At 36.9% G+C, this 27281-nt stretch overlaps 1 protein-coding gene across 1 annotated transcript; it reads right to left on the bottom strand.

Annotated features, from left to right (window-relative positions):
* Positions 1–9538: 9538 nt before the first annotated feature.
* CYCT (cytochrome c, testis) lies at positions 9539–25749 on the bottom strand. Its single transcript, XM_023622059.2, has 3 exons — positions 25583–25749; positions 22098–22272; positions 9539–9850 (listed from the first exon to the last, which is right to left on the bottom strand). The coding sequence occupies exons 2-3, from the start codon at positions 22264–22266 to the stop codon at positions 9702–9704; spliced, it is 318 nt and encodes a 105-aa protein (XP_023477827.1). The 5' UTR covers positions 22267–22272; positions 25583–25749; the 3' UTR covers positions 9539–9701.
* Positions 25750–27281: the final 1532 nt, after the last annotated feature.

Raw genomic sequence — 27281 nt, forward strand, 5'->3', positions numbered from 1 at the left:
AACCTGATGCTGGATACTTTTCCTGAAGTTTACCCTCTGAAAGATTTTCTCACTTGTGCATTTTTTTTATAGCATAAAACCTGATCCTTAACAAGACTTTCATATGTATGGGAAATGTATTTACCAGTTATTTTACCACCAAGAAATAGACCAATTTAAATGTCTTACCAGATATTAACATTATAAATATAGTGAAGAAAGAAAAAAACCAAAAGTTGGCCAAATTAGTAAATTCATGCTATAACAATAAGATAAAGAATGTGATTAATTTCAGTCCGTCACCTAAATAATCTTTTGAGCACAGTAAAATGTGTCATTTAACAATGAAAACAAATATCCTTCTCAGCCTGGCTGCCTTTTCTTGCACCATTTCATTCATTTCTTCAGAGTGGGCTTCACCAAATTTCCTCTCTTAAGTGAGCTTCACCCTCCAAGGACATCCTGACATTGATCTTGGAAGGAGTATGAAGCATTTTTTGTTTGTTTGTTTGTTTGTGGTAGTGACTTCACTGTACTGCTTCTAGCCCAGTCTTTTCTTTCTTAAACTGCAAACTCCTGCTTTAAATATATATCATAAACTATCCAATACTTTGTAGATTGGCTCTTCTCATCTAGTAGATGGGGAAGATTTAATAGATTTAGTGAAGTGTGAATGATGCTATCTGTCATCATCTCAGTTACAGCAAACGCCACTGTGGGGAGCCTCCGGCACAGAGCCATCTCTGTCACCACCCTTAATGACTCTAGGTTGATCTGAATTTCCCTGTTTTGTATATTTTTCCTAGTGTTGAGCCATGGTAGGGCAAGTTACTTAACTTCTCTGTGCCTCAGTTTCTACATTTGCAAAATATGAATCATTTCCCTAATAGGACTGTTGTGAGAATTAAAAGAGTTCATATATGGACAGTCCTTAGAACAGTATCCGATACACAGTAAGCTCTCAACAAATGTTAGCCATTCTGTTATTGTTGTTGTTATCGTTATTTTAACCACCAATGCATATTCCTTAAAGAAATATAGTTTTAAAATATTTATACTATTTTTTAAGGAAAGTAAATGCTGACATGAATAATTATTTCAAAAACCATAATTTCTGCTAGTTGGGGGTAACTGAAAAATCACTGTAGAAAAAAATAGAATTTAACAGAACTAATATTTGAAGGAGCACAATTGTGGAAGGAAACTGAACCAATTTGAGGAGCCAAAAAAACAAAAATAACAAACAAACAAAAAACACTACTTAGACAGATGACACACTTGCTTTTCAAAAGAACTGGCTGTGCTGGTGTCCAGAGACTGGCCAAGAAAGCACATGTTCAGGGGAGTCTTACAGATCACCACAACCAGCCCTCAGGAAGTGTAGCATTACTTCTCCCTGCTGCCGTAGCCACAGTGCCCTTGACAGGCTGTACTACTAATAACAGCACAGTCCCAAAATACATACAAAATAAGTTTTCCAATGACTTGCTATGCATGAAAATGTTCTTCTTTCTGGATTTTCATAAAATGAGATTTACTGACAGAAAAAAGTTTCACAGATTTTGCTTTTGTATCTATAACAAAATTTTAGTGTCTTTTAAGCTATCCTTTTTTCTTTTTTTTACTATAATATATGCTTCTAAAAAATTAAATATAACAAGATTATATAAAGGAAAAATACAAGTCTTCCATCTCCATCCCCTAGAAACACATACTCATCAGTATGGTACGTATCAATAGACCAATAGATACAGAGATACCTTCATGTATACATATATATGTATACATATTTTTGTATGTGCATAGAAAAAAACTATAAATATAATTGAACCTTTCTATAACATTGATCAGAAATTTGCTTTCTTTACTCAGTGTATTATAGACATCCTTCTACATAGAACAAATAAAGCCTTTCAAAGTATAAAAATTCAAAAAAGGTTTTTATCTTCAAGTAAAATTAACTCCAAGAAGAAAGACCATGTTGATTCTCTCGAGAATTATAACAGAAATAAGTTTCTCTTCTAAAGCAGAATTTAACCTCTGATGATAGATTATTTTCTTGAGTAGTTCTCGGATATAACAGTGGAATGGAATCTTCTAGTCCTAGCTACCAAAGAATGTCAGTTAACTAATTTTTCATGCTTCAAGTAAAATTGCACAATAATTTGATCATTAGCTTATAGTTAATCTAAAATTGGAATTTTCAAAGGCGTTATTTTTTTTTCCCCTTACATATCAGAATTGGAGAGGTAGTAGGAGAGCAGGGATAGTCAGAGACAGTTATTGGCATCACAAGCCAGAGACAGATATGAGCAAGTTTGAAACAGAACAGATAGACTGTGAGCAAGTAGAGAAACCAAAAACAAGAACACAGCAAAGTTCACAGCAAAGAAAATCATCAACAAAATGAAAAGGCAACCTACTGAATGGGAGAAAATATCTCCAAATCATTTATCTAGTAAGAACTTAATATCCAAAATATATAAAGCACACATGCAACTCAATAGAAAAAAAATCTGATTAAAAAATGGTCAAAAGATTTGAATAGACATTTTTCCAAAGAAGAAATGCAGATGGTCAATAGATACACAAAAATATGCTCAACATCACTAACCATCAGGGAAATGCAAATCAAAACCACAATGAGATATCACTTTGCACCCGTCAGAATGGCTGTTACCAAAAAAGACAAGAAACAATAAATGTTGGCAAGGAAGTGGAGAAAAGGGGACCCTTATGCACTCTTTGTGGGAACGTAAATTGGTGTAGCTACTATGGAAAACAGTACAGAGGTTCTTCAAAAATTAAAAATAGAATTACCAGATGATCCAGCAATCCCACTTCTGGGTATTTATCCAAAGAAAATGAAAACACTAACTCAAAAAGATACCTGCAGCCCCATGTTCATTGCAGCATTATTCACAATAGCCAAGATACGGAAACAAACTAAGTGTCCAGAGGTGGATGAATGGATAAAGAAGATGTGGTATGTACATACAATAGACTATTATTCAGCCATAAAAAACAATGAAATCTTGCCATTTGCAATAACTTGGATGGACCTTGAGGGCATTATGCTAAGTGGAATAAGTCAGACAGAGAAAGACAAATACCAAATTATCTCACTTATACATGGAATCTTAAAACACACACACACACATACACACAAAAACATCAGGCTCATAGATACAGAGAACAGATTGTTGGTTGGCAGAGGTAGGGGATGGGGAGTGGGCAAAATGGGTGAAAGGGGTCAAAAGGTACAAAAATTCCAGTTATAAAATAAATAAATCCTGGGGATGTAATGTACAGCATGGTGACTATAGTTAATAATACTGTATTGCATATTTGAAAGTGACTAAGAAGAACAGATGTTAAAAGTTCTCATCACAAGAAAAAAAAGTTTTGTAACTTTGTATGGTGATGAATGTTAACTAGACTTATTGTGGTGAACATTTTGCAATATATCCAAATATTGAATCATTATGTTGTACACAAGAAATTAACAAAATGTTTATATTTCAATTATACCTCAATTAAAAAATAAAGTAAAATAATAAATAAAAAAAGAATAGAGCAAAGTTAACACATGGAGTATGATCAGTCAGGGTAACAGGCAAATCAAAGAGCAAAGAGGCTGGGTCTAACAGAGTGACTGTCTGAAGTGAAAATACGAGCAAAGGAAATGCATATACATGGAAGATGGTATTTTATTTGCCATTATTCACTACCTGCTTCCTTTTAAGATGACACACTACTGTTATGTGACTTGCCATTCCTCCTGCAGGCAGAATATACCCCCTCACCTCATTGGCATTGGGCTTGGCCACTTAACATGTTCTAGTCTTTGGAATATAAGCAAACATAACATATGCTACATCTGAGCAGAAGGTTCATGGAGCATCAGGAGCTTCTTCCAGGACTCTTGACCTTTCCTCTGCCACAAGAACAAGAACATACCATATAGGTACTTCTTTAACCTGGGTCCAGAATGAGAAGACACTTGGAGCGGCACAGCTGACCAAAGGCTACATGCTATGTGAATGAGAAATAAATGTTCTGTTGTTGCAAGCCCATAAGATTTTGTTACCACAGCAAAGTTGACTAATACAGGAATCAGTACCTAGAAGTGAGGTGCTGCTATGTGGCCCTATCTTCATTACCAGATAGCAGATGGCAGGGAAATTGTTATTCAGAGCTAGAAAAATGGTGACCCATGTTATGTAGGGATCAAATATTTGGTGAAATTATCACCTGCAATAATTTGAACAATAGGTAATAAACCTAATGAATATATGGCTTTGAGTGAAGAGAATGCAAAAAAAAAAAAAGTTACAAGTGTACCTTGGTCATTACTAGTTGTGTTTGACAAGATTCTACAAAAGAGTTGACCTCAGGAAAAGGACTGGCCTATCTAAAAGCAGGATGCATGGGAAATAGAGAATCCAGAAATGCTAGGAGTTGCCATCCTGAAAGCTACAACTGCTTCTCATCTCAACTTCAGATGAAATTTAAAAATACTCTGTGCAACAAAGGCCAAATAAGACTCAGTCTTGGGGCAAAGAAATGGGTCAGAAAAAGAATGTGACTCCATGAAAGCCTGATAAACCCAGGATACTATTGACAAAAACCAAAAATGAAAGAGATTTTTGGAGACAGTTGTACCACCATCCTAGGTTTTGAAAGGACTGTGACTGTTAAAAACATGAAAACAATCTTTGGGCTGCAGTCATCTGGGGATTTGTCTGGACTAGATGGCTCACTCTGTCTGGCCCCTTGACAGAGATGGCTGGAAGTCTGGGCTCGATGGGACTCTGGAACAGCTGAATCAATCCATCTCTCTCACTCCCTCTCCCAGCTGAATCAATCAATCTCTCTCCCTCTCTTTCTCTCTCTCCCTCTCCTTTCTATCCCTCTAAGTCTCAGGCCCTCTCACTCTCCAAGGTTTCTCCATGCGGTCTCTCTTGCAGGATTGCTGAACTTCTTACATGGTGGCTTAGGGCTTCCAAAACTGCAAAAGTGGAAGCTGCCAGGCCTTCTTAAGGCTTAGGACTAGAACTGGTATAGCATCACTTCTACTACATTCTGTTATTAAACTGAATCAAGGTCAGCCTAGATTCAGTGTGGGAGGGGAATACACAAAGGCAGAAATACCTTTAAGCTGGTTTATTGAGGGACATCTATGGAGACCAGCTGCCACAATGAACAATAAATATTAAATAAACTAATTAATTAATGACCTTCTACTGTAGCAGACCATGTTGTTATTGTGGTAGAGATTGGCACACAATGGTTTAAAATTATCAACCTTATTTTCATTATCAAACAGCATTTATATAGTCATGATTTTCACATACTATTCCAAATACCATACCAAAAAAGGAAAATGAACCAAAAGTAAACCTCTTGGCAGGATTAATACAGAAAGATTTTATTAAAAAGATTTTGATTCCATATCATTGTTGCAGTTTTTATAAAGGAAAGTTAAAAGTGAAGAAGTAGATGGATGGACAATAGTAATTAAAAGTATATGGATTTAGCCAGAACCCCACATCAAAAGTAAGAAAATCAGATATTTGGGAATGAGGACACAGGTTCTAGTCCCAGTTTTGAGGAACAAGTGTTTTATTTTGAAAAAGTCTCTGGACCTCAGTTTTTGCAACAGTAAACGAGAGTATATGAACCATCAGTTGGATCTGCACCCCTCCCTCTGCCTTCTTAGTGCCTGCCATCAGTTTTTGTGCCCGCATGAACCACTCCACTCTTATGGTGGCTCCCCACTCCCACCTGCCCTACTACTATAGTATTCTGTGCTCAAATGAGGCCCCATTTTGGTGGGGAATGAGGAATTCAAGCTGAAGCACTACGTGAACTCACAAGTTGATGATAATGATCACTGAGTGAAAAACACAGAGAAGAAAATTTTATTCTAAATTCCTATCTATGTTAATATTTAAAAGAAAGTGATGATGAGGGAGAATAAGCCAACAAAATACTCTCAAAATCACACTGTATTATATACATCTTGTAGGATACAAGAGTTCAATTAAAAAAATTACTCTTCCTAAAAAATACATTTATTTATGTTGTTTCCGACAAGAATCACTGATTAGAGGTTTATATCTGGAGGTACTTCACTGGCTGGTGTAAAAAATTTTAAGAACGCAAAACTAACAATGTTCCACTGCTTTCTGAAGAGTTCTCTCTGTTCCTTCTGGAACACACAAATTATTGCCAAGTTAACTGAGCTCACATTTTTACTCTAATTAAACGAAAGAAGACTTTATTCTTCCAGATCCTTATCAAGATATATATTAGAATTGCTTATGCTAAGGCAATAGATGTACATCTTATGCAATCACCCCACAGTCACAATACTTTTCAAATACTTTTTTGTTGATATGCAGTCAACATAACATTTCCTGGTCACTGAAGTCTCCTGCTTCCTGTTAATGGTGCTACAAAACAAGTTTCCTGGGGCTGGCCTGATGGCATAGTGGTTAAGATTGTGCACTCCGCCTGGGCAGCCGGGGGTTTGCAGGTTTGGTTCCCGGGCATGGACTAACACACCATTCATCAAGCCATGCTGTGGTGGCATCCCACATATAAAATAGAGAAAGATTGGCACAGATGTTAGCTCAGCGACAATCTTCCTCAAGCAAAAAGAGGAAGATTGGCAACATGTTAGCTCAGGGCCAATCCTCCTCACAAAAAAAAAAAAAAAACACAAGGATACTTACTTTTTCTTTCAGATTTCATAATCATAGGAATCTGTTCTCTTATTAATATGAATCTTTCTTCTACTGAATCTTTAATTCAAGTTTAGGAGACTGGCAGACTTCAATAACTTTACAACTTCAGATTGTCATGAAGTTAACTATTCTTCCCTTTGCTCTGTCAAGGTACGCCAAATTTAGGTTGAAGAGCACTCAGAAAGTAATCCCCCTAGAGGTTCCTGTTATTCACAAGGGTGTGTTGTATAGATATGGTGCCTGTATCAGTTAGGGTTTTACCAGGGAGGCAGGAGCACTATGAATGATATGAATAAGGGAGTTATAATAGGGATTAGACGTTACAGAATTTGGAGAAAAGCTGAGGAAACAAATAATGTCCTAGAAGGGATTGGAGCAAAGGGATTGGAGCAAAGTTGCTAAGACCACAAAGGGCAGCTGGTGAAGACTCGGGAAGGTTGCTGGCTCTGCATCTGATCATGGGCCTAAAGTTGGGAAGAAGAGCCAGGAGCAAACTAGGGAGAGCAAGGACAAACTGGTACCTGTGTTGTCTGTTTCTCACCAACTCAAACTTTGATCACATGGATGAACTGAAGAAGCTAGGCCCTTCCCCCTCAAAGCTACACATACCCCTGGCCCATGACTCAGAAGCTGAAAGAGATTTGGTAGCAGTTGGAGGAGCTGAGCGCCCAGCTGTTGCCCCATCATACGAAGGCTACTGTCAACAGATAAATGACACCAAGTATGAGTTGCACCTGGGGCCTTGCACTGACCTTACAAAGGTAAAGGCTTCTGCCTAACTCCAATGCTCCCCAAATCTCAGGCAGATTTCTCAGGTGACCAGCCTTACAGAGCCAGGAGCCATACAGAAAAAAGAATTCTGGCAAACACAGTTCCAGCTTAACTAAATTGGTACAAGATAAAATCACCACAGTGCCCAGAAGTCCTTTCATGTAAATTGATCCAAAGATGGATTTAAGCCTCTCAGAGACAATACAGATTCATTCAATAATAAAGTCTATCATAATACAGAATTTTAATTACTACATTTATTTGCAAATTTTCCTCCAAATTTTTTTTCTGTCTAATACTAGAAATATTGCTACCAACAAAGAGGTATTTCTTTTGCTCTTGTTAAGATAAACATAAATGTAGAGCAACATTCAACATCTTATCACTAATTGAACAATTTTTAAATGGAAGAAATCTATTTAATATGTCTCCATTTCCACCCAATTGCCTTTTACCATCTCAGTTCATCTCATACTATTCACTTCCTACTTCTCCTAGGCCAAAAGAATTTAAACTCCAAACATAAGGCATTCTTGCTCCTCCCTATAATGTGGCTTTTTGTCAAAGCCACCAAGTCCATCAGGATTGTATAAATCTGAACTGTAACTATGAATATGAATTAAGTTCAAGTTCTTTCTCACAGAGTTCTCTTCTCATGTAAATCAGGATATGAGGTATGTCACCTAATTCTACTAATTCTAATTCACCTAATTCTAATCCTTGCAACCCAACTCAGCTCTGAGACTAGCAACACCCTAACACCCTCTTGGAGTCCCTACAGATCTCTCTGCCCTCATCAAAGAATTCCTCCAGGAAGAGGGTAACAAGCTCAGCTTTACCTGAAGTCCTCCTTGGCTCCCAGGGACAAACCCTCCTATACAGTACTGGCACTGGGCTTCATGAGAAGCATATTTTCTCCCACTTGCAAGAAGCATTAAAATTGAGCCCGGACACTTAGCTGATTTAATAGAACCTTCTGGAAATCACAGCTTTCTCAACCATGTTCCTCTCACTTTGGGAACTTTCTGTTAGGGTATCTTCTCAGTAGTAGCATCTGCTGATAAATTAACTAGCTAACTTATTATCACTATGATATGGTGAAAAGTCACCAGGACTTGGAGTAGAAGATTTAAGTTTTGGTTCTGGCACCAGATATCTCTAAGTCCCAATGCAGAAGGTAAAATCTGCCTCACAGGGGTGATGTTGTAAAGTGGAAATGAGATAATGGATGTCCTATCCTCACCCATAACGACCCCTGACCAGTCCATAACCCACCTCTTTCGTAAGGAAACTTCTTCTTGCCTTGGGCCATACTATATGGCTGACAGAATACTTATAGACTGCATAGCCACTTCAGGGGCCACCTCACACCACAAGAGCCACTGTTCCTTTCCACCCAGGCCCTGTTGTGGACCTGTTCCACCAGGCCTCACTCCCACTTACAGTGAGACCAGAGGTCTTTCCACATTAATAGGGTTATTTTTTCATTTTCTCTCCCTCTCTCTCAGGGTCCCTGCTATTCCTCCCCTGAAGTCCAGCTTTACATTATTCAGGATTAAAAGGATATCTATAATAAGATTAATGCAAAAAGATTATATGTTATGTGACATAAATGTTTATTAACATAGAAGATGCTTTTCTCCTTCTTTCTAGGTTTTATGTCACCCATGGTCAACAATTTGCACTTTTTTCCCCAATAATATTCCTAAAATAAGATCAAATCTTTGACTTAATTTTCCCTACATTTTTTTCTTAAAGTTACTATAAGTACTGTTTAGAATAAAAGACAAACACCTAACCAAACACAGCTTAGTAAAAACTAAAGCTAACACCTGCTATATTTACATTTAAATTTCAGAGAAATGTGAGGAAGCTATCTCTATCATCAATAGCAGTTGTTAGGCTTATAAAATATTTTAAGCATATAGAGACAACTAAAGCACAATAGACTTCAGTTTCCTTTCCTCTCCTCTTCCATTCTGACCTTATGCACATCCTTAGTGAGCAGACAAAAGTAAGTTCAGACTCTGAAGGCATTTGATCAGTAGATCGCACATAATCAAAAATGTCAAGTTTTATTTTAAAATGTTAAACTTACTACAGGCTGATAAGAAAGATCAAATGACTTCTTTGAACATGCAATATTTGAAATTGGAAAATTTGGCTTATAACTAATATTTTTTAAGTAGCAAGAGCATTTTATGAAGATGTTGCCCGTTTCAAATACTGAATAAGATCTTCTCTCTCACTCTTCTTTTTAAGACCAGCAAAGATCATTTTGGTTCCAGGGATATATTTCTTTGGGTTCTCCAAATATTCCAACAGAGTTTCCTCTCCCCAGATAACACCTATAAAGGTGAAAATAAGCTTTAAGTTTGTGTAGTTACATTTGTAACGCCTACTTTCTGATATGACCCATGTATGGGAACAAAAGATTACTTTTGGATTCAATATGAAGACTATCATAACCAGGAATACTCAGTTTCTGACCCACAAGAAAATTCCAAAATTAGTCTTTGGTGATCCACACTTTGGCTTCCCTGTAGAAATCCAATACTCCACAGGCTGTTTAGGATTCTTCAAGGTATACCAATGAACTACCACCCCAGATATGTTGTGCCCAAGCAGCACCCCATCCTCCTAGAATCACAGAGAGTTCCTTCTAGAAAAGATCTTAGAGATCAATTAATCCAACCTCTCATTTTGCAGATGAGTAAATGATGACTCAAAGAGAGGGGAATAACTTGCCCTGAGGTGACAAGGCTTCTTAGAGTCAAGAATCTGTGACTACTAACTCATATTTCCATGTTTTTTCTGCCAATCATACCAAGCTGCCTCTGCCCAGATCTCTATCAAAAAACTATAATTTCAAGAATCCAGTTCCTGGTTGCCTCTACCTTTTTGCCTTTTTAAAATCAGTCAAAAAGAACATGGACAAAAAGAAACAGAAACGTTAACTCCACTTCTGATAAAATTTTTGAGGAAGCACCTATAACCCCAAACTTGATATAATTAGAAGACTACCAAGGACATAAAACCTGGACCAAAGTGAGAGGACAGCTGTCACTAATGTTCTCGAAAGAAGAAGAGAAACGTTCTCCAAAGTAGGAAACAAATCCTGAAGGGCAAAGTCAGAATCCTGCAGCCCAAAAAGTTGAGTGTATATTGGCTTGCTGTGAAAGTCTACCTAAATTCAGTGTGACACCATGGAGGGCCAGGGGAGCCAGGATTAAAGAAGAAAACACCGACATGCCATCTTTAAAAGAATATACTACCTTGTTATAGAAGAGAAACTGAGGGTGTTGGCTAACCCTAGAACTGTCAGTCTTTGTCAGTTGAATTTAAGAGCCAAAAAACTCCCCACCAAACATACACAGATACACATTCAGACACACACTGTGGGTAAGGAAGACCTCATAACTAACTGGAACACTTAGACCCTCACTCTTACTGTCCTTGTGCAAATAACCAGTCCAATAAGTATTGTCCTCACCAAAAGATGAGTAATAATCAAAAAGGAATCAGCACAAAAGAGTATTAAAAACACATACACACAACATACACACACACAACACATATACACACACATCGCATAAAGGAATACAAAAAACAAAAGCTAAAGGAAAAATGCACATCAGAAATTATATACATTAAGCACATTAAAATTATGACCACATTTCTATGGATTCAAAAAAGGTATTTATGAATCAAGGGCTCAAAGCAGAGCTACAAAGGCTCAAGGAGAATATGATAAAACAGAAAGACATAAATGACATCAAAAAGAACAGATGCTGCTGATAGCACAATGAGGCTTGAAAACATGAATAAAAGCAAAATGCAGAGAATGAAGAGTTTAAAATGATCTAAAGGAAATGCCAGATACAGAAGATATTTAGACAAAGGAGATCCAAAATATGTATAATTGGTGGCCCAAGTAAGATTTTTTTAAAAACAAATGAAATAGAAGAAAATTATTAAAACATATAATTCAAGAAAACTTTCAAAAATAAAAGTCCTACATCCACCAATTAGAAGGGCACATATTCCAGGAAAATGTGAAACCAGTCAATCAAGACTTCTGCACAGCTTAGCAAAGTTACTAAATTTCAGTAAGGATTTACTGAAACTTAGAGGAAAGAGAATAAAACAAAAATAAAACTGAGTATAGGTTGGCATCAGATTTCTCCAAAGCATAATTCAACATGAAGCATACAAAATCCTGAGGAATTAAAAGTATCACCCAATAATTTTATGTCTAACTAAATTATCATTCAAGCATAATGAGAATCCATGGTTGTTTTCGAATATCCAAGAATTAGGGTAACATAGTTCCAAGAATCCTTTCTTGGCATAACTACTGAAAGATAACCTTCCACTAACCAACAGACAAATACAGACACTGTATAAAAGGTAGAAATAAGCACTGATACCATTTAAATGTAAGACAAATGTTAAAACAACTGTGGTAATAATGATTACAAAAGATGTAAATGATATACATCACGTCAGAGTAAATATAACAACATAAGTAGCAAGAGTTAGGAGATGGTGTGAAAAATGGGAGGTTGTATAACCACTTTGATTTTCTCATCCTTCATGGTAGGGGATACACAGATATTATTTAAAGTAGCTAAATCAAATAATAGAGGCATATGGATATTATTTAAAATACAAATATGGCCACTAAAATTAATAATATTACCAAATAAAATTAGCTGGTAAAGGGAAAGGAACAGAGGAAGATGAGGAGACGTGAACATACACAATTTCCTCATGGCTCATACTGGGAGGTATCCTTTGGAACTATTTGAATTTTGACATAATGTACCTGGATTTCAAAATAGTTTTTAAATTATTAATACATTTATGATTTGGTGTGTCCTACTGCCTCTTTTAACAGATTTGACATGACAATAGACAATAGATAAAGATTAATCTCTAATAATAAGTTAGTTTAGTCAATATGCTAACCCATGATATGATTTCTGTAAATGCCCAAGAGGACCTGAGTTTGAATCCTAGTTCTATCACTTGTTAGCATAGAACCCCGGCCAACTCATGAATTAATTCAAACAATTTGTTTCTAAAACCTGCTTCAATTATTATTGCCCAAAAAATACAAATGGGATATAGGTACTCAATAATACTCATAAAGATATTATTCTGAGAACAAAAATTTTATCAACTTACTGACATTTTCAAAAACACAATATAGATGTTCAATATCACTAACCATTAGGGAAATGCAAGTCAAAACCACAATGAGATGCAACTTCACACCCATTAGGATGGCTATTATCAAAAAAAATAAAGGAATAAAATTACAAGTGTCGTGGAGGATGTGGAGAAATTGGAACCCTTGTGTATTGCTGGTGGGAAGATAAAATGGTGCAGCCACTGTGGAAAATGGTACAGCTGTTTCTCAAAAATTAAACACAGAATTATCATATGATTCAGCAATTCCACTTCTGGGTATATACCCAAAGGAAGTGAAAGCAGGGACATGAACAGATATTTGGACACCCATGTTCATAGCAGAATTACTCACAAAAGCCAAAAATTAGAAGCAACCCAAGTATCCACTGACACATAAATGGATAAACAAAATGTGGTATATACATACAATGGGATATTATTCAGCCTTAAACAGACGGAAGTTATGACACATGGTGCAACATGGATGAACCCCGAAGACACTATGCTAAGTGAAATAAGGCAGTCGCAAAAAGGCATATGACTCCACTTACAGGAAGTACCTAGAATAGTCAGATTCATAGAGACATAAAGTAGAATGGTGGTTGCCAGGGCATGTTTAATAGGTACAGAGTTTCAGTTTGGGAAGATAAAAAAGTTCAGGAGATGGATGGTTGCAGAACAATGTGAATGTACTTAACACCACAGAACTGTACACTTAAAAATGGTTAAAAGGATAAAGTTTATGTTATATATATTTTGCCACAATTTTTAAAAGCCACACAATGTAAGATTATTGCTACAATTATGAATTTTGTAAAACTATGCTCTAAGTCAGTCATACGGGACAAAGAATCTTCTTTAACATATGAGAATTTTGGGGGCCAGCCCAGTGGCGCAGCAGTTAAGTTCACATGTTCCCCTTCAGTGGCCTGGGGTTCACCAGTTTGGATCCCAGGTGCGGACCTATGCACTGATTGTCAAGTCACGCTGTGGCAGGCGTCCCATATATAAAGTACAGGAAAACGGGCATGGATGTTAGCTCAGGGCTAGTCCTCCTCACCAAAAAAGAGGAGAATTGGTGGCAGATGTTAGCTCAGGGCTAATTTTCCTCAAAAAAAAAAAGAGAATTTCCATATTCTTTTGAAAACTAAAATAGTATAACTATTTCCAAGAGAAAGATCATACATAGAAAATGAAATATGATACACAGTTTTCCACAATTTGTATTAAAATTCAACTATTGACTTCCTTTTTCTTCTTAATTATTCAAATCTGTCTTTGGTCAAGATATGATAAAGTGTTTTAAATCCTTATTTTATTCTAAATAACCTCATTTTAAAACCCTAGTTCAATTAACGTAGTAAGCTACTTACATTATTCTTTTTTCCAGCTTTATTGAGATATAATTAACATATAACATTGTATAATTTAAGGTGTACAATGTGTTGATTTGATGCACATATATTGCAAAATGATTACTACAATAGCATTAGCTAAAACCTCCACACCATCTGAGAATTACTTTTTCTTTTTTGTGGTAAGAACATTTAAAACGGACTCTTTTAGCAACTTTCAAGTATATAATACAGCATTATTAGCTATAAGTGCCATGCTATACATTAGATCCCCAGAACTTGTTAATCTTGTAACTGGAAGTTTGTCACCATTACCCCTGACCCCAGGCCCTGTTAACCACCACTCTACTCTCTGTTTCTCTAAGTTTGGCTTTTTTTTATTCCACTGTATAATATAAGTGTTATTATACAGTTTTCATCTTTCTCTAACTTATTTCACTTATCATAATGCCCTCAAGGTTCATCCAAGTTGTTGCAAACAGGAAGATTTCCTTCTTTCTCATGGCCGAAGAATATTTTATCGTGTTTTTGTGTATATATTACATATATATAGATCTTGGCTATTGTAAATAATGCTGCAATGAACATGGGGGAGCAAGTATCTCTTCCAGATCCTGTCTTCATTTTCTTTGAATATATACCCAGAAGGGGGATTACTGGATCATATAGATCTATTTTTAACTTTTTGAGGAAACTCCATACTGATTTCCATAGTGGCTCTACCAATTTACGTTCCCAGCAACAGTGCACAAAGGTTCCCTTTTCTCCACGACCTCACCAACACTTGCTATTTCTTGTCTTTTTGATTATAGTAATTCTGAGAGGCATGAGGCAATATCTCATTGTGGTTTTGATTTGAATTTCCCTGATGATTAGTGATGTTGAACACCTTTTCATGTACCTGTTGGCCATCTGTATCTCTTCTTTGGAAAAATGTCTATTCAGGTCCTCTGCTCATTTTTTAATCAGTTTGTTTGTTTTTTCACTATTCAGTTGTATGAGTTCTTCATATATTTTGGATATTAACCCCTTATCAGATATATGGTTTGCAAATATTTTCTCCCATTCCATAGGTTGCCTTTTCATTTTGTTGACTGTTTCTTTTGCTGAGCAGAAGCTTTTTAGTTTGATGTAGTCTCACATATTTATTTTTGTTCTTGTTGCTTGTGCTTTTGGTATCATCTCCAGAAAATTGTTGCCAAGACCAATGGCAAGGATCTTTTTCCATGTTTTCTTATAGGAGTTTTACAGGTTCAAGTCTATGTTTTAAGTCTTTAAACCATTTCAAGTTAAATATTGTGAGTGGTGTAAGATAGGGGTCCAATTTCATTCTACTACTTATTATTTTTATTTCATCCATAGAACTAACAAATTATATTCCCAAATAAGTCACAAATTTTACTTAAATGATCTGACTTAGGGAAATTTTATTTCTAATTCTTATATAATGTTAAAGCCAAACCTTCTATACAGGTTTTAATCTTTGACAATAATCTATAATAAAAGATATATTTGTAACAAGTTTTAACGTAATTGCAAGTCAATGCTAATAAGCAATAAAGTCCTCAAAATAGTGGCAGCTAAAGGAAGAAATATTGTTATAAGTGTTCCACAAATTAGGACTTCAAAAGTGGACTGCTCTTGTAATAGGATTATAAAGTAATAAAATGATCATATAGAGAAACATGACTTCGAAAATTAAAAAGCCATATAAATACCAACAATAAATGCAAGTTTAAACCAGGTTTACTCAATATTCTATCAACTAGAAACCCTATTGCAATAAAATGCAACCGAATTCTGACACTAACTGCCTGGAATTAGTACAGACTCCACAGTCCCCAACAATACTGCCCTCATTTCAGACACCAGCAGCAAGTCTGATGTCCTCAGGCCACCAAACTTCTCACCAAATGGATATAAATTTCAGGGTTTCCAGGACCCCCTCCAGTTTGATAATTTGCTAGAATGATTCACAGAACTTAGGCAAGCACTATTCTTACAATTACAGTTTTATTATAAAGGATACAAATCAGGACCAGCCTGATGAAGAGACCCACATGGCAAAATCTGGGAAAGTCTCAAACACAAGGCTTCTGGGTCCTGTCTTTGTGGAATCAGGACTCACCACCCTTCCAGTACATTGATGTGTTCACCAACCAGGAAGCTCAACCAGAGCTTCCAGTTAAAGTGTCCAGAGTTTTTATTGTGGTTTCATTACATAGGCATGATTGATTGAATCATTAGCCAGATGACTGAACTCAATCTCCAGGTCCCACCCCTTATCCCTGGTGGTGGAACTGACATCACCTAGCGCAAAGCTCCAATTCTCTAATCACATAGTTGATCTTTCCAGCTTGGCTAGCCACCATCCTGAAATGGTAGGCTAATAGACCTACCACAAGTAATCTCATTGGTGTAAACTCAGGCCATCCTCCCAGGGCCCAACCTCAAATAACAAAGACACTCCTATCATTCAGGAAATTCCAAGGTTTCAGAGATTCCCTCCCAGGGACCTGGGACAAAGACGAGACAAATTCCTTATTATAGAATACCCATTAACCAGCATTTTTCCACATACTAAATACAGTGATATTGTGTTAAAAACAACTACACTGATGTTTAAAAAGATGCTGAAGCATCCTTGATTTGACAAAGATTAAATTTTATTCTATTCCGTTTTAATATAACTATTTTATCAATTATCTACGTATTTATTTTATGTATATATGGCCCTTTATTATGAGTGTTCCCTGAATAAAGGTATGTTGACGTTCTCACCCCTAGTACCCGAGAATGTAGCTTTGTTTGCAAACATGTCATTATAGACATGATTAGTTAAGTTGAACAAGGTCACACTGGAGTAGGATGGGCCTCCAATCCAATATGACTGGTATCCCAATAAGATGGCCATGAGATGACAGAAACACACAGGGACCATGTGATGATGAAGGCAGAGATTGGAGTTATGAGCTGTAGGCCAAAAACACCAAGATTACTGGCAAACCACCAGAAGCTAGGAAGAAGCAAGGAAGGATTGCCCTACAGCTTTCAGAGGGAGCATGGCCCTGCTGACACCTTGATTTTGCACTTCTAGCCTCTAGAAGTGTGAAACCATAAATTTCTGCTATTTTAAGCCATCTACTTTATGGTACTTTGTTACAGCAGCCCTAGGAAATTAACACAGTCCTCAAATGCTAAGGTCTTTTAGTAGTGCTCTAAAGCAGTTAGACTTACTATATATTGCCCACCTACCCCACCCTGGTTTGCTTGGAAACGCAAGAGAAGTCTAGGGGCCAAGGTCTTTGCCACCTCTCATCCTACTAAACTGTATTGTTCTCAATGCTTCAGGAAAATGAAAAGTATCTTATCTTCAAAAAGAGGTGGCAACCCCTACATGTGCTAATTTTGTTTTAACCAAACCATTGGACTATCCACAAGGTCCCTTTTCCCAAAATTCCAGATAACAAACATTTCATTATATCTTATCTATCTGCAGTATAAACACCTGACAATTAGCCTTTTGATTGCAATGTAAGTGCCTGACATTAAGCTTTTGATTACCAAGACATCTACTTCTAAGACATCCATCTCAAATAAACACATTGCCAGATACCTGACTAGATAAAAAGCCAGGTGGCCCCACCCATGAAGTTCCCTTTTTTAAGAAAGCTCTGGTAGACCTAGAAAACTGTGCTTTAATCTCCACTTTTATGTTTTAAATTCACCAGTAAAGAGTGAACCTGTGAAATCCTAGGCGCCCCACCCTTGACCGCAGTAAAAGCAGAACCCCAGACTCATGCTTGCACACTCTCTCCCTCTCTCTTTCTCTCTCTCCCTAAGACCTCACTATGTTGCCCAGGCCCTTGGAAACTCTCTGGCAGATGCTGAAGCTGCAGTCTCACAAACAGAATTTCTTTTTCCTCAGGAAAATCTCAGTTTTGCTCTTGCGGTCTTTCAACTGATTGGGCAAGGTCCACTCAGATTATTGAGGATAATCCCCTTTGATTCAAGGTCGACTGATTGTAGATGTTAATTACATCTACAAAATACAGCAAAATCACAGCAACACAGGCTCCATGTACCTTCCAGGACTTGTAAGTAATAAACTTTGTCTTTTCAAAGTTCCCTGATGGTTGTTGTTGAGGTGCATCTTGCAATCATAATAAGAACCACAAGGGCCAGTCCAGCCACAACACTGGCTTCAGTGGGGGAAGGGTCTGTGGGAGCTCACCACAAGTAGTACAGGCCCAGGTGAGTGTCCCTAGGCATTATTAGCCAATAGCATCACTATCGATAGGCTGAGACCAACCCAAAACACTATCTTCTTAGAAACATTAACACAGATTAAAATAAGCAGAACCCCTCCTTTGACAAAGTATAAGCTATTATATGTGTACTCAAAAAACTAGTGCACCAGATGACAACTTCCCTATTAAAGCCCTTCTCCTACAACATGGTCTGCAAAGCTCAATCCAATAAGGTATATTATAGTCTATACAAGCACTATAAGACGCATTACAAAGTCTGAAAATACTAAATTCAAATCAATATGAAGAGGACTTACAGCTTCCATTTATCTATATTTAAAACTTCTCCAAACACCAAAGCCACAAGAAAACTAGAAACCACTATCTCTTATAACTACAAATGCAAAACTCCTCAACAATATACTGGCAAGCTAACTCCAACAGCACATTAGAAGAATTTCACACCATGACCAAGTGGGATTTATCCTAGGAATGCAAGGGTGGTTCAACACAAGAAAATCAATCAATGTAATACACCAGATTAATAGAAAGAAAAAAAAATACGATCATCTCAATAAATGCAGAAAAAGCATTTGACAAAGTCCAATATTCTTTCATGATAAAAACACTCAGCAAACTAGGAATAAAAGGGAAAGTGCTTAACCTGAAAAAGGGGATTTACAGAAAACCCACAGCTAACATCATACTCAAGGTGAAAAGCTGAAAGCTTTCTCCCTAAGATCAAGTATAAGACAAAGATGCTCGCTTTCACGAGGACTATTCAGAATTCAACTGGAAGTCCTAGCCAAAGCAATTAGGGGGAAATAAGAAGTAAGAGCCATCCAACTTGGAAAGAAAGAAGTAAAACTATCTCTATTCACGGATGACATGATTCTATATACAGAAAATCCCAAAGAATCCACCAAAAAAATCTACTACAGAAAATAAATCAATTCAGCAAAGTTGCAGGGTATAAGATCAACATACAAAGATCATTTATGCTCCTATACACAAGCAATGAACAATCCAAAAAGGAAAAAAAAACCAATTCTATTTATAATAATATCTAAAAGAATAAAATACTTAGGAATAAATTTAACCAAGGAGGTAAAAGATTCGTACACTGAAAATTAGAAAACATTGCTGACAGAAATTAAAGACCTAAATAATATGGAAGGGCATCCCATGTTCATAGATTGGAAAGTTAATATTGTTAAGATGGCATACTCCCCAAAGCAATCTATAGATAGAATGCAATCTCTATCAAAATTCCAAAGGCGTGTTTTGCAGAAATGGAAAAACTGATCTTCAAATTCATTGAATTGCAAAAGACCCTGGATAGCCAAAACAATACTGGAAAATAAAAACAAAGTTGGAAGGCTCACACTTCCCAATTTCAAAACTCACTACAAAGCTACAGTAATTAAAACAGCGTGGTAGTGGTATAAGGATAAACATAGAAACCAATGGAATAGAACTGAAAGTCCAGAAGTAAACTGCAACATATATGGCCAATTGATTTTCTTTCTTTTTTTTTTTTTTTGAGGAAGATTAGATCTGAGCTAACTACTGCCAATCCTCCTCTTTTTGCTGAGGAAGACTGGCCCTGAGCTAACATCCATGCCCATCTTCCTCTATTTTATATGTGGGACACCTACCACAGCATGGCTTTTGCCAAGTGGTGCCATGTCTGCACCCAGGATCCAAACCTGCGGACCCCAGGCCACTGAGAAGCAGAATGTGCAAACTTAACCTCTGTGCCACCAGGTGGGCCCTGATTTTCAACAAGAGTGTCAAGACTATTCAACTGGGAAAGAATGGTCTCTTCAAAGAATGGTGCTATGACAACTGGATAACCACATGCAAAGAATGACACCAGACTGTTACCTCACTCTATACAAAAATTAATTTAAAATGGGTCAAGGACCTAAATATGAGAGCCAAAACTATAAAACTATTAGAAGAAAGGATAAGGGTAAATCTTTATGACCTCAGATTTGGCAATTAATTCTTAGATTTGACACCAAAAGCACAAGCAACATCAACAACAAAAATAGATAAATGGACTTCACACAAACTAAAAACTTCTGTGCCTCAAAGGACATTATCAAGAAAAGGAAGACAATCTATAGAATAGGAGAAAATATTTGCAAATCACATACGTGATAAGCATTCAGTATCCAGAATACATAAAGAACTCTTACAATTCAACAACAAAAAGACAAAACAACCACACTAAAAAATGGGCAGAGAACATGAATAGACATTTTTCCAAAGAAATTATCAAAATGGCCAACAAGCACATGAAAAGATGTTCAAAATCACAGTTCATGAAGTAAATACAAGCAAAATTATGAGATATCACCTCACACCCACTAAGATACAAATTTTTAAAAAGAAGAGAAAAGAACAAGTGTTGGTGAGGAAATAGAGAAATAGGAATCTTTCTACATTGTTGATAGGAATGTAAAATGGTACAGCTGCTACGGAAAACAGTTTGACTTTTCCTCAAAAATTTAACAAATGATCCAGCAATTCCACTCCTAAATATATATCCAAAAGAACTAAGAAACAGGGGCTCAAACAAACAGTTATTCAGAAATATTCATAGCAGCACTACTAACAAAAGGCAATAGGTGGAAACAATCCAAATGTCCATAAACTAATGAATGGATAAACAAATTGTGATATACACATACGAGGGAATACTATTTGGCCATAAAAAAGAAATGAAATACTGATATATGCTACAACTTCAATGAACCTTGAAAACATTATGCTAAGTGAAAAAAGCCAGACACAAAAGGTCATATATTATATGACTCTTTTTATACGAAATATACAGAATAGGCAAATCCATAGACAGGAAGCAGTTTAGTGGTTGCCAGGGGCTAGAGATAGGAGGAAATGCAGAGTGATTACTTCATGGGTACAGGGATTCTAATGGGATAATTAAAATGTTTTGAAACTACAGAGAGGTGGTGATCATACACCACTGTGAATGCACTAAATGTTACTGAATTACACACTTTAAAATGGCTAATTGTATGTTACGTGAATTTCACCTCAATAAAAGGAATAAAAAGAAATAAAAAATAAGATAAAATAAAATAACCTTTCCAAAAAGCAGTGTAGTAGTGATCTGAAATTTGGGCCTGTAAGAAATGTTAGGCCCCAAGAACAGTTCAAAATAGAGTTGCACTCTATTTTAGAGTTGTACCCTATTTTTTAAGTGAATCCTAATGATATACACATATGGATGTATGTATGTGTATGTGTATGCATATCCAGGAGGAATAAATTGCTTTGCAAAGATATTACAGTCTTTTCCAACCATTTTTAATTTCAACCCTAAAATGCTCTCACTTTAACTGCCATCTATCCACTTTCCACCAACAAAGAAATCACTGAATATACTGTTTCAAACTATATAGCAGTCCCCCTACACTCCAAAGAATCACTACCACAAATAGAAAACTACCATTATGCCACTACAATATGATGTGATTTTTTTTTAATTTAGATCATGCTTTTTCAACATACATGTACTGCATAAAATCAAATACCTTGTACAGGCAAAAACCTATGCCACAGAGAATTGCTAATTCCTCTGATCAAAAAGATGAACAGTTATCCAAACGTAGATCTTATGATATAAATCAATATTTCAGTAATATAAACATGCGGATTTCATTTTAATGCTGCAAATTCGGAAATTATTATAATATTAAATCATGCGCTTTCTTCTTTGCTACAAAGTTTCTGGTTCTCTCCCATAACTGCCTAATTTTTACCTTTGTTTTTGTTTGCATCAGAGTAAGAAAATCCTGGTGCTTGTCCTGTTTTTCGGCCAAAAAGGCCCCAGAGATTTGGACCTGTCTTGTGTTTTCCACCTTTTTCCACTGTGTGGCACTGAGCACATTTTTGAATAAAGATCTTCTTGCCTGCTTCAGCATCTCCCATTTTGTTCTGCAATGAAACATTAAACCACAGACCAAAGAAAATATCAGATTTACAAAGCTGGGAAAAAAGGAATTCCATCAGTTTGAAATTAATACTAATGATATCAAACAAAAACATAATTTAAAGCACACATGCTTTAACGTCTGAGTGCTCAAAAACATGAACATAGCATCCAATTTTACGAAGACTTAATCATCTCATTTATCAGGTTTATTTTCAATTTTTAGCTTTAGCTGCTTCAGAAACTGCTATTGGTATAACCCTTGTTTTACTTCAGCCCTCAAACAATTACAGTAACTTATCTAGGTCAATCATATTCCATTTTTTCTTTTCACTTCCAAAAAGTGCATATGCAAAAGATGACATGAAACACATAGGTCTAACTTGATATCCCCTTACTTAAAAATAAGAATAGAACAAAATGAAAAGGTGCTTAAATATGATATTTATTATGAGTATTTATATGCCTACAATAATAGACAGAACTATAAAATTAAAAACCACACAGGGGCCAGCCCAATGGTGCAGCAAAGTTCGCACATTCCACTTCAGCAGCCCAGGGTTTGCCGGTTCAGATCCCGGGTGCAGACGTAGCAACACTTGGCGAGCCATGCTGTGGCAGGCATTACGTGTTTAATACCAATGTAGTGGAAAATACACGATTTTAAGTAGGAAAGGTTTTATTATATGGTGATAGATATATACAATAAATTTCATACAAAGATATTTTGACTGCCAAAAACTGTTACATAATTAAATAAATGCTCCTCCATCCAAAATGATGTAAAAATTAAAATAATTTCAACTTATTGAAAAAAATGTAGTTTGAAATGCTAATGAATGCAGTAGCTGGGTTTCAGTCTGCCTGCTCTTTGTGTTTCTTGAAGAATGGGTGCTGGGGAGGTGGGAGTGGGGATGGATTTCAACATAAAAGTCACTGTTATAGAAATCATGAAAATACCTAATTCTTTGACAGTACAGTTCTATGCACATTTTTCTACCTTTACAATTCTACTGAAAACTAGAAAATGTTTATTTTATTCTGACAGTACTGAAAAGTACAGTATTGTTTAACTAAAGTTAGCTATTACTCAAAGAGAGGCCAGTACTTCACATACAGTAAAATATACTGCTCTTCCTAATTTCTTTAAATCTATGTGGAAACCCAAAACAGTGTCAATAGTCCACCTAAAGGAAAGACAGAAGTTTTCTTTGGGCAGTATCCAAAACAAATAAGCTGTTAATCAATGTTTTAGGTCCAACAAAAAGTGGAGTAAGAAAATTCACTTTATCCAAGAGAAGCTTACGTTAAAATTCCAAACTTCACTCAAAACACTGCATTCAATTTCTAACTATATGAGTTCAACCAATTCTCTATTTAGATACAGAATCCATTGAGTCTTTGAACCAGGAGTCATAGAGAGAAAAACTTTAGTCAGAAAAACAAATTTACAGCCTTTTAGCAAAATACATTCACTGTAACTATAAATTTGGTATCATACAAAAACAAAATGTCATCTCAGTACTAACTAAAGAATCCTTATTTCCAATTTTATATAAAGCAGAAAGATCGGATTGATTTTTATACCAATTAAATGTTACTGGTAATTCAGAAAATGAGACTTTTTTTTAAGATTTTATTTTTTCCTTTTTCTCCCCAAAGCCCCTCCGGTATATAGTTGTATATTCTTCATTGTGGGTCCTTCTAGTTGTGGTATGTGGGATGCTGCCTCAGGGTGGTTTGACGAGCAGTGCCATGTCCGCGCCCAGGATTCGAACCAACAAAACACTGGGCCACCTGCAGCAGAGCACGAGAACTTAAACACTCGGCCACGGGGCCAGCCCTGAGACTTTTTTTAAAAAAAGAAAAAACTAACATTCTCTTTATTTATATAGATTTCACATGCAAGTCACTTATGAGAAAATTTCCATTACCACTGTTCAAACTACCAGTATTTATCATAATTAAAACATTCACCGCTGCCATCTTTAATCACTGCTGTGCAATACCTGCAATTCCAACGACCCTCTTCAAATTGCATTTAAACCAATAGATTCAGCAGTGGCAGCAAGGGAGGCAGGAAGATCAGAAAGGATGTCAAGAGAATTCATTTTGTCTTATAATCATTTGGCACTCTCTACTGGTATTTAGTAATTAAGAAGAAATACCTCACTAAAAATAGGCAAAGATGTGACATCTGGTATGATAATGATGACTCACCAGAGAATGAAGTAATTCTAACGGTAAATAGACAGGGTGACAGTAGCAAACACGTATACATGGCTTACTATGTGCCAGGCATAAGTCTAAGCTCTTTATATATTTTTAATGCATTTAATCCTCACACCAGCCCAGTGAGACAGATACCATTAATATCTCTATTTTTACAGATGAGGGAGATTAAGTAGCTTGTTTAAAGTCACGAGTTGATGAGAAGTGGAGAGAAATGGCGAAAGGTGAACGGAAGAGCAATATTAAATGTATAATCCTTGCAGTTGAATTTTAACAATTCCCTTTTAAGAGTGATCTAAGCAACCCTAGGTTGAACACCAGGTCTGACACACTGCGCATGCTTAACTGAGCGAGAGTGATTAAAGAGGAGGAAGTGAAACACTTTCTGCTACTGGTACATACCATTGCCATATCTCACTTTAACCGTAAAAAGATGAATGTGTTAAGAACAATCAAGGCACCAATAAAGCTTTCAAAATTTACAAAACCCACAAAATTGAAGTGATGAAGGAGGGTAAGCTCACTAGAATATTTTAAGGGTGAATACTACACAGACTCAAAATGATTAAGTGGGATTCTGCGTGTTGTAGTGGAAAAAGTACTAAAGTGGGATGCATCACAAAGGTGGGATCCTGGGTAAATCGCTTCACGTCTGTGATCCCCGCCCCTGCCGTCCCCCACACATACACACACACACTCAGGCGTCTACGGCCTCTCTCCCTTGTAATCAGCTGTCACTGAACCTCCGAACAGGAATGACGATCCACCTTTCCAAACACCCAATCTGGGCTCTTGAATGCCAACCACCTCCATTTTGAGTCGACTTCTGCCAAGCGTGGGCGGAAGGCTCTACTCAAAATCAGTCCCACCCAGAATTCAAAAAGGCTGCAGAGGCCCCTCGCTAGAAAAGTCTTCTGTTGCACTTAAGGACACCTGGGTCCCACCAGGCCGACGCTAGGGCAAGCCTCTGACGAGCAGGGAGCAGGATGGCTGGATACACCTCTCTGGGTGGACCCAGGCCCAAACTGCATTGGCTCATAATCAGTGCCTGGCCCGCTCCCTCACAGCCAATCTCACACCTACCCCTGGGCCAGCGGCTCTGCCCTCTGCCTCCCAGGGTAACCCTTGGCAGTCACCGGGGCCGCTGCCGGGCAGAGCCTGCGCCCCAAACTCAAGGCTGGCAATTCCGCAGCAGAGCCTCAAACACCGGCACTGAGGTCCAACCAGACATGTGCTTCCGGTGCACGCTGGGCAACAGCAGGCCGGGCTCCATCCGCGCAACTGATTGGCCCCCAGATCCCGCGGGATCGCAACTCTCGCAGGGCCTTAAAGCCTTGCACCTGCTGTGCTGTCGCTGACTGTCTAAATGTGGCAAAGTGAATGAATGTCTTTCGAGCGCAACAGTCCCAAGCCTGGCACTTTTTTCGTTTGTTTAACTTCTACCTAACCAAAGAGTTCAATTATCTATGTCTATTTACAGTATGTACCAGTTCTTGCTTGAAATAGGAACTCGACATTTATGAATGGTCCATTAGCATTTGATCACAAGAATGAAATCACGTCAACAAAAGAATAAAACGAGAGTCGCTATGGGCAGGGCACTGTGACAAGCAACTTGGAAATACAAACACCAAACCGGAGCCCCGATTTTCTATGAGTTACAATCCAGCTAGAGCAAGATTTAAATATATTAAAAGTTAAATCATTATAAATGAGCTACATAAAAATACAATAATGCCAGAACTCACAGCAAGGTTGCAAAGCTGCTTGCTAACTGCCAAAAGAGCAGAATGGAGTATGGATAGAAACGGAGAGAGAATGAGTTCTGAAGGGGCAAGGGAGGGAGATATGGAGGGAAGAACTGAGAAAGGTACAAGGAAATGAAGGTACCCCAAAGGCAGACAAGTGAGAAAGTTGAAGTTGTGTTTACGAAAACATGGGAAGGGAAAGGAGCCTACCTGTGGTCACATACTCACTGAGACGTGAGTGGTAGGGCTGTGACAGAGAAATAGGAAGATTAAGATAATTTTTTAAATTGCTCAACAATCAAGGTACTTGGGAAAATGATCGTGAAAATTCTATGAATTAGGTAAGTGGGAGGTTTACCCGATATTCTTGTTCTCTAAAGCGCTGTCCAATAAACCTTTCTGCCATGTTGGAAATGTTCTTCATGAGGGCTGCCTACTAGCTGCAAGTAGCTTTTAAACACTTGAAATTTGGCTATGCGACTAACTGAATTTTTAATAATGTTAATTATAGTTAATTTTCATTAATTTTATTTTAATTTAAATAACCACAATTACCCAATGGTTGGATGAAACTATTCTAACTGATACCTGTGACTTCTGTCCTGTGATCTACATATTTAAAAGATGTACGTCATCAAATTGAATCAAAAGGACCAGGTCTACTGGGAGAAAGAAGTCAGGAGTTAAATATTATCCTCAAACTCAAATGAAGACATGCAAACTCAAGTAAAAGGAGACTATCATTTCTTGAGTGCCTACCACAGGCCAGGCTAGTTGCTTGCATACATTATCAGTAGCCAGTAGCCTTACAGATGGGAAAAATGGAGACTCTGGATCATATTCCTACAGAACAATATGAAAGGTAATAATTGATCACTAATAAATATCAGTGGTAAAATCTATTAAAAATTTGCAAATAGGGCAAAACGTTTTTACTTAATTAAACATAATGTATGAAGACTAATATCAATGACCAGTAAGCCTTATTGTAATTACATCATAATTCAAGACTTTCTGGAAAACAAACAAGAATT

The sequence above is a fragment of the Equus caballus genome, chromosome 18 (genome assembly GCF_041296265.1).
Source record: "Equus caballus isolate H_3958 breed thoroughbred chromosome 18, TB-T2T, whole genome shotgun sequence".
NCBI lineage: Eukaryota > Metazoa > Chordata > Mammalia > Perissodactyla > Equidae > Equus > Equus caballus.

Excerpts from the sequence above, each read along its gene's own strand:
- CYCT (XM_023622059.2), bottom strand. The coding sequence starts at position 22,266 with ATGGGAGATGCTGAAGCAGGCAAGAAGATCTTTATTCAAAAATGTGCT. Across the intron at positions 9,851-22,097 it reads TGATGCAAACAAAAACAAAG|GTGTTATCTGGGGAGAGGAA; the intron begins GTAAAAATTAGG and ends TCACCTTTATAG.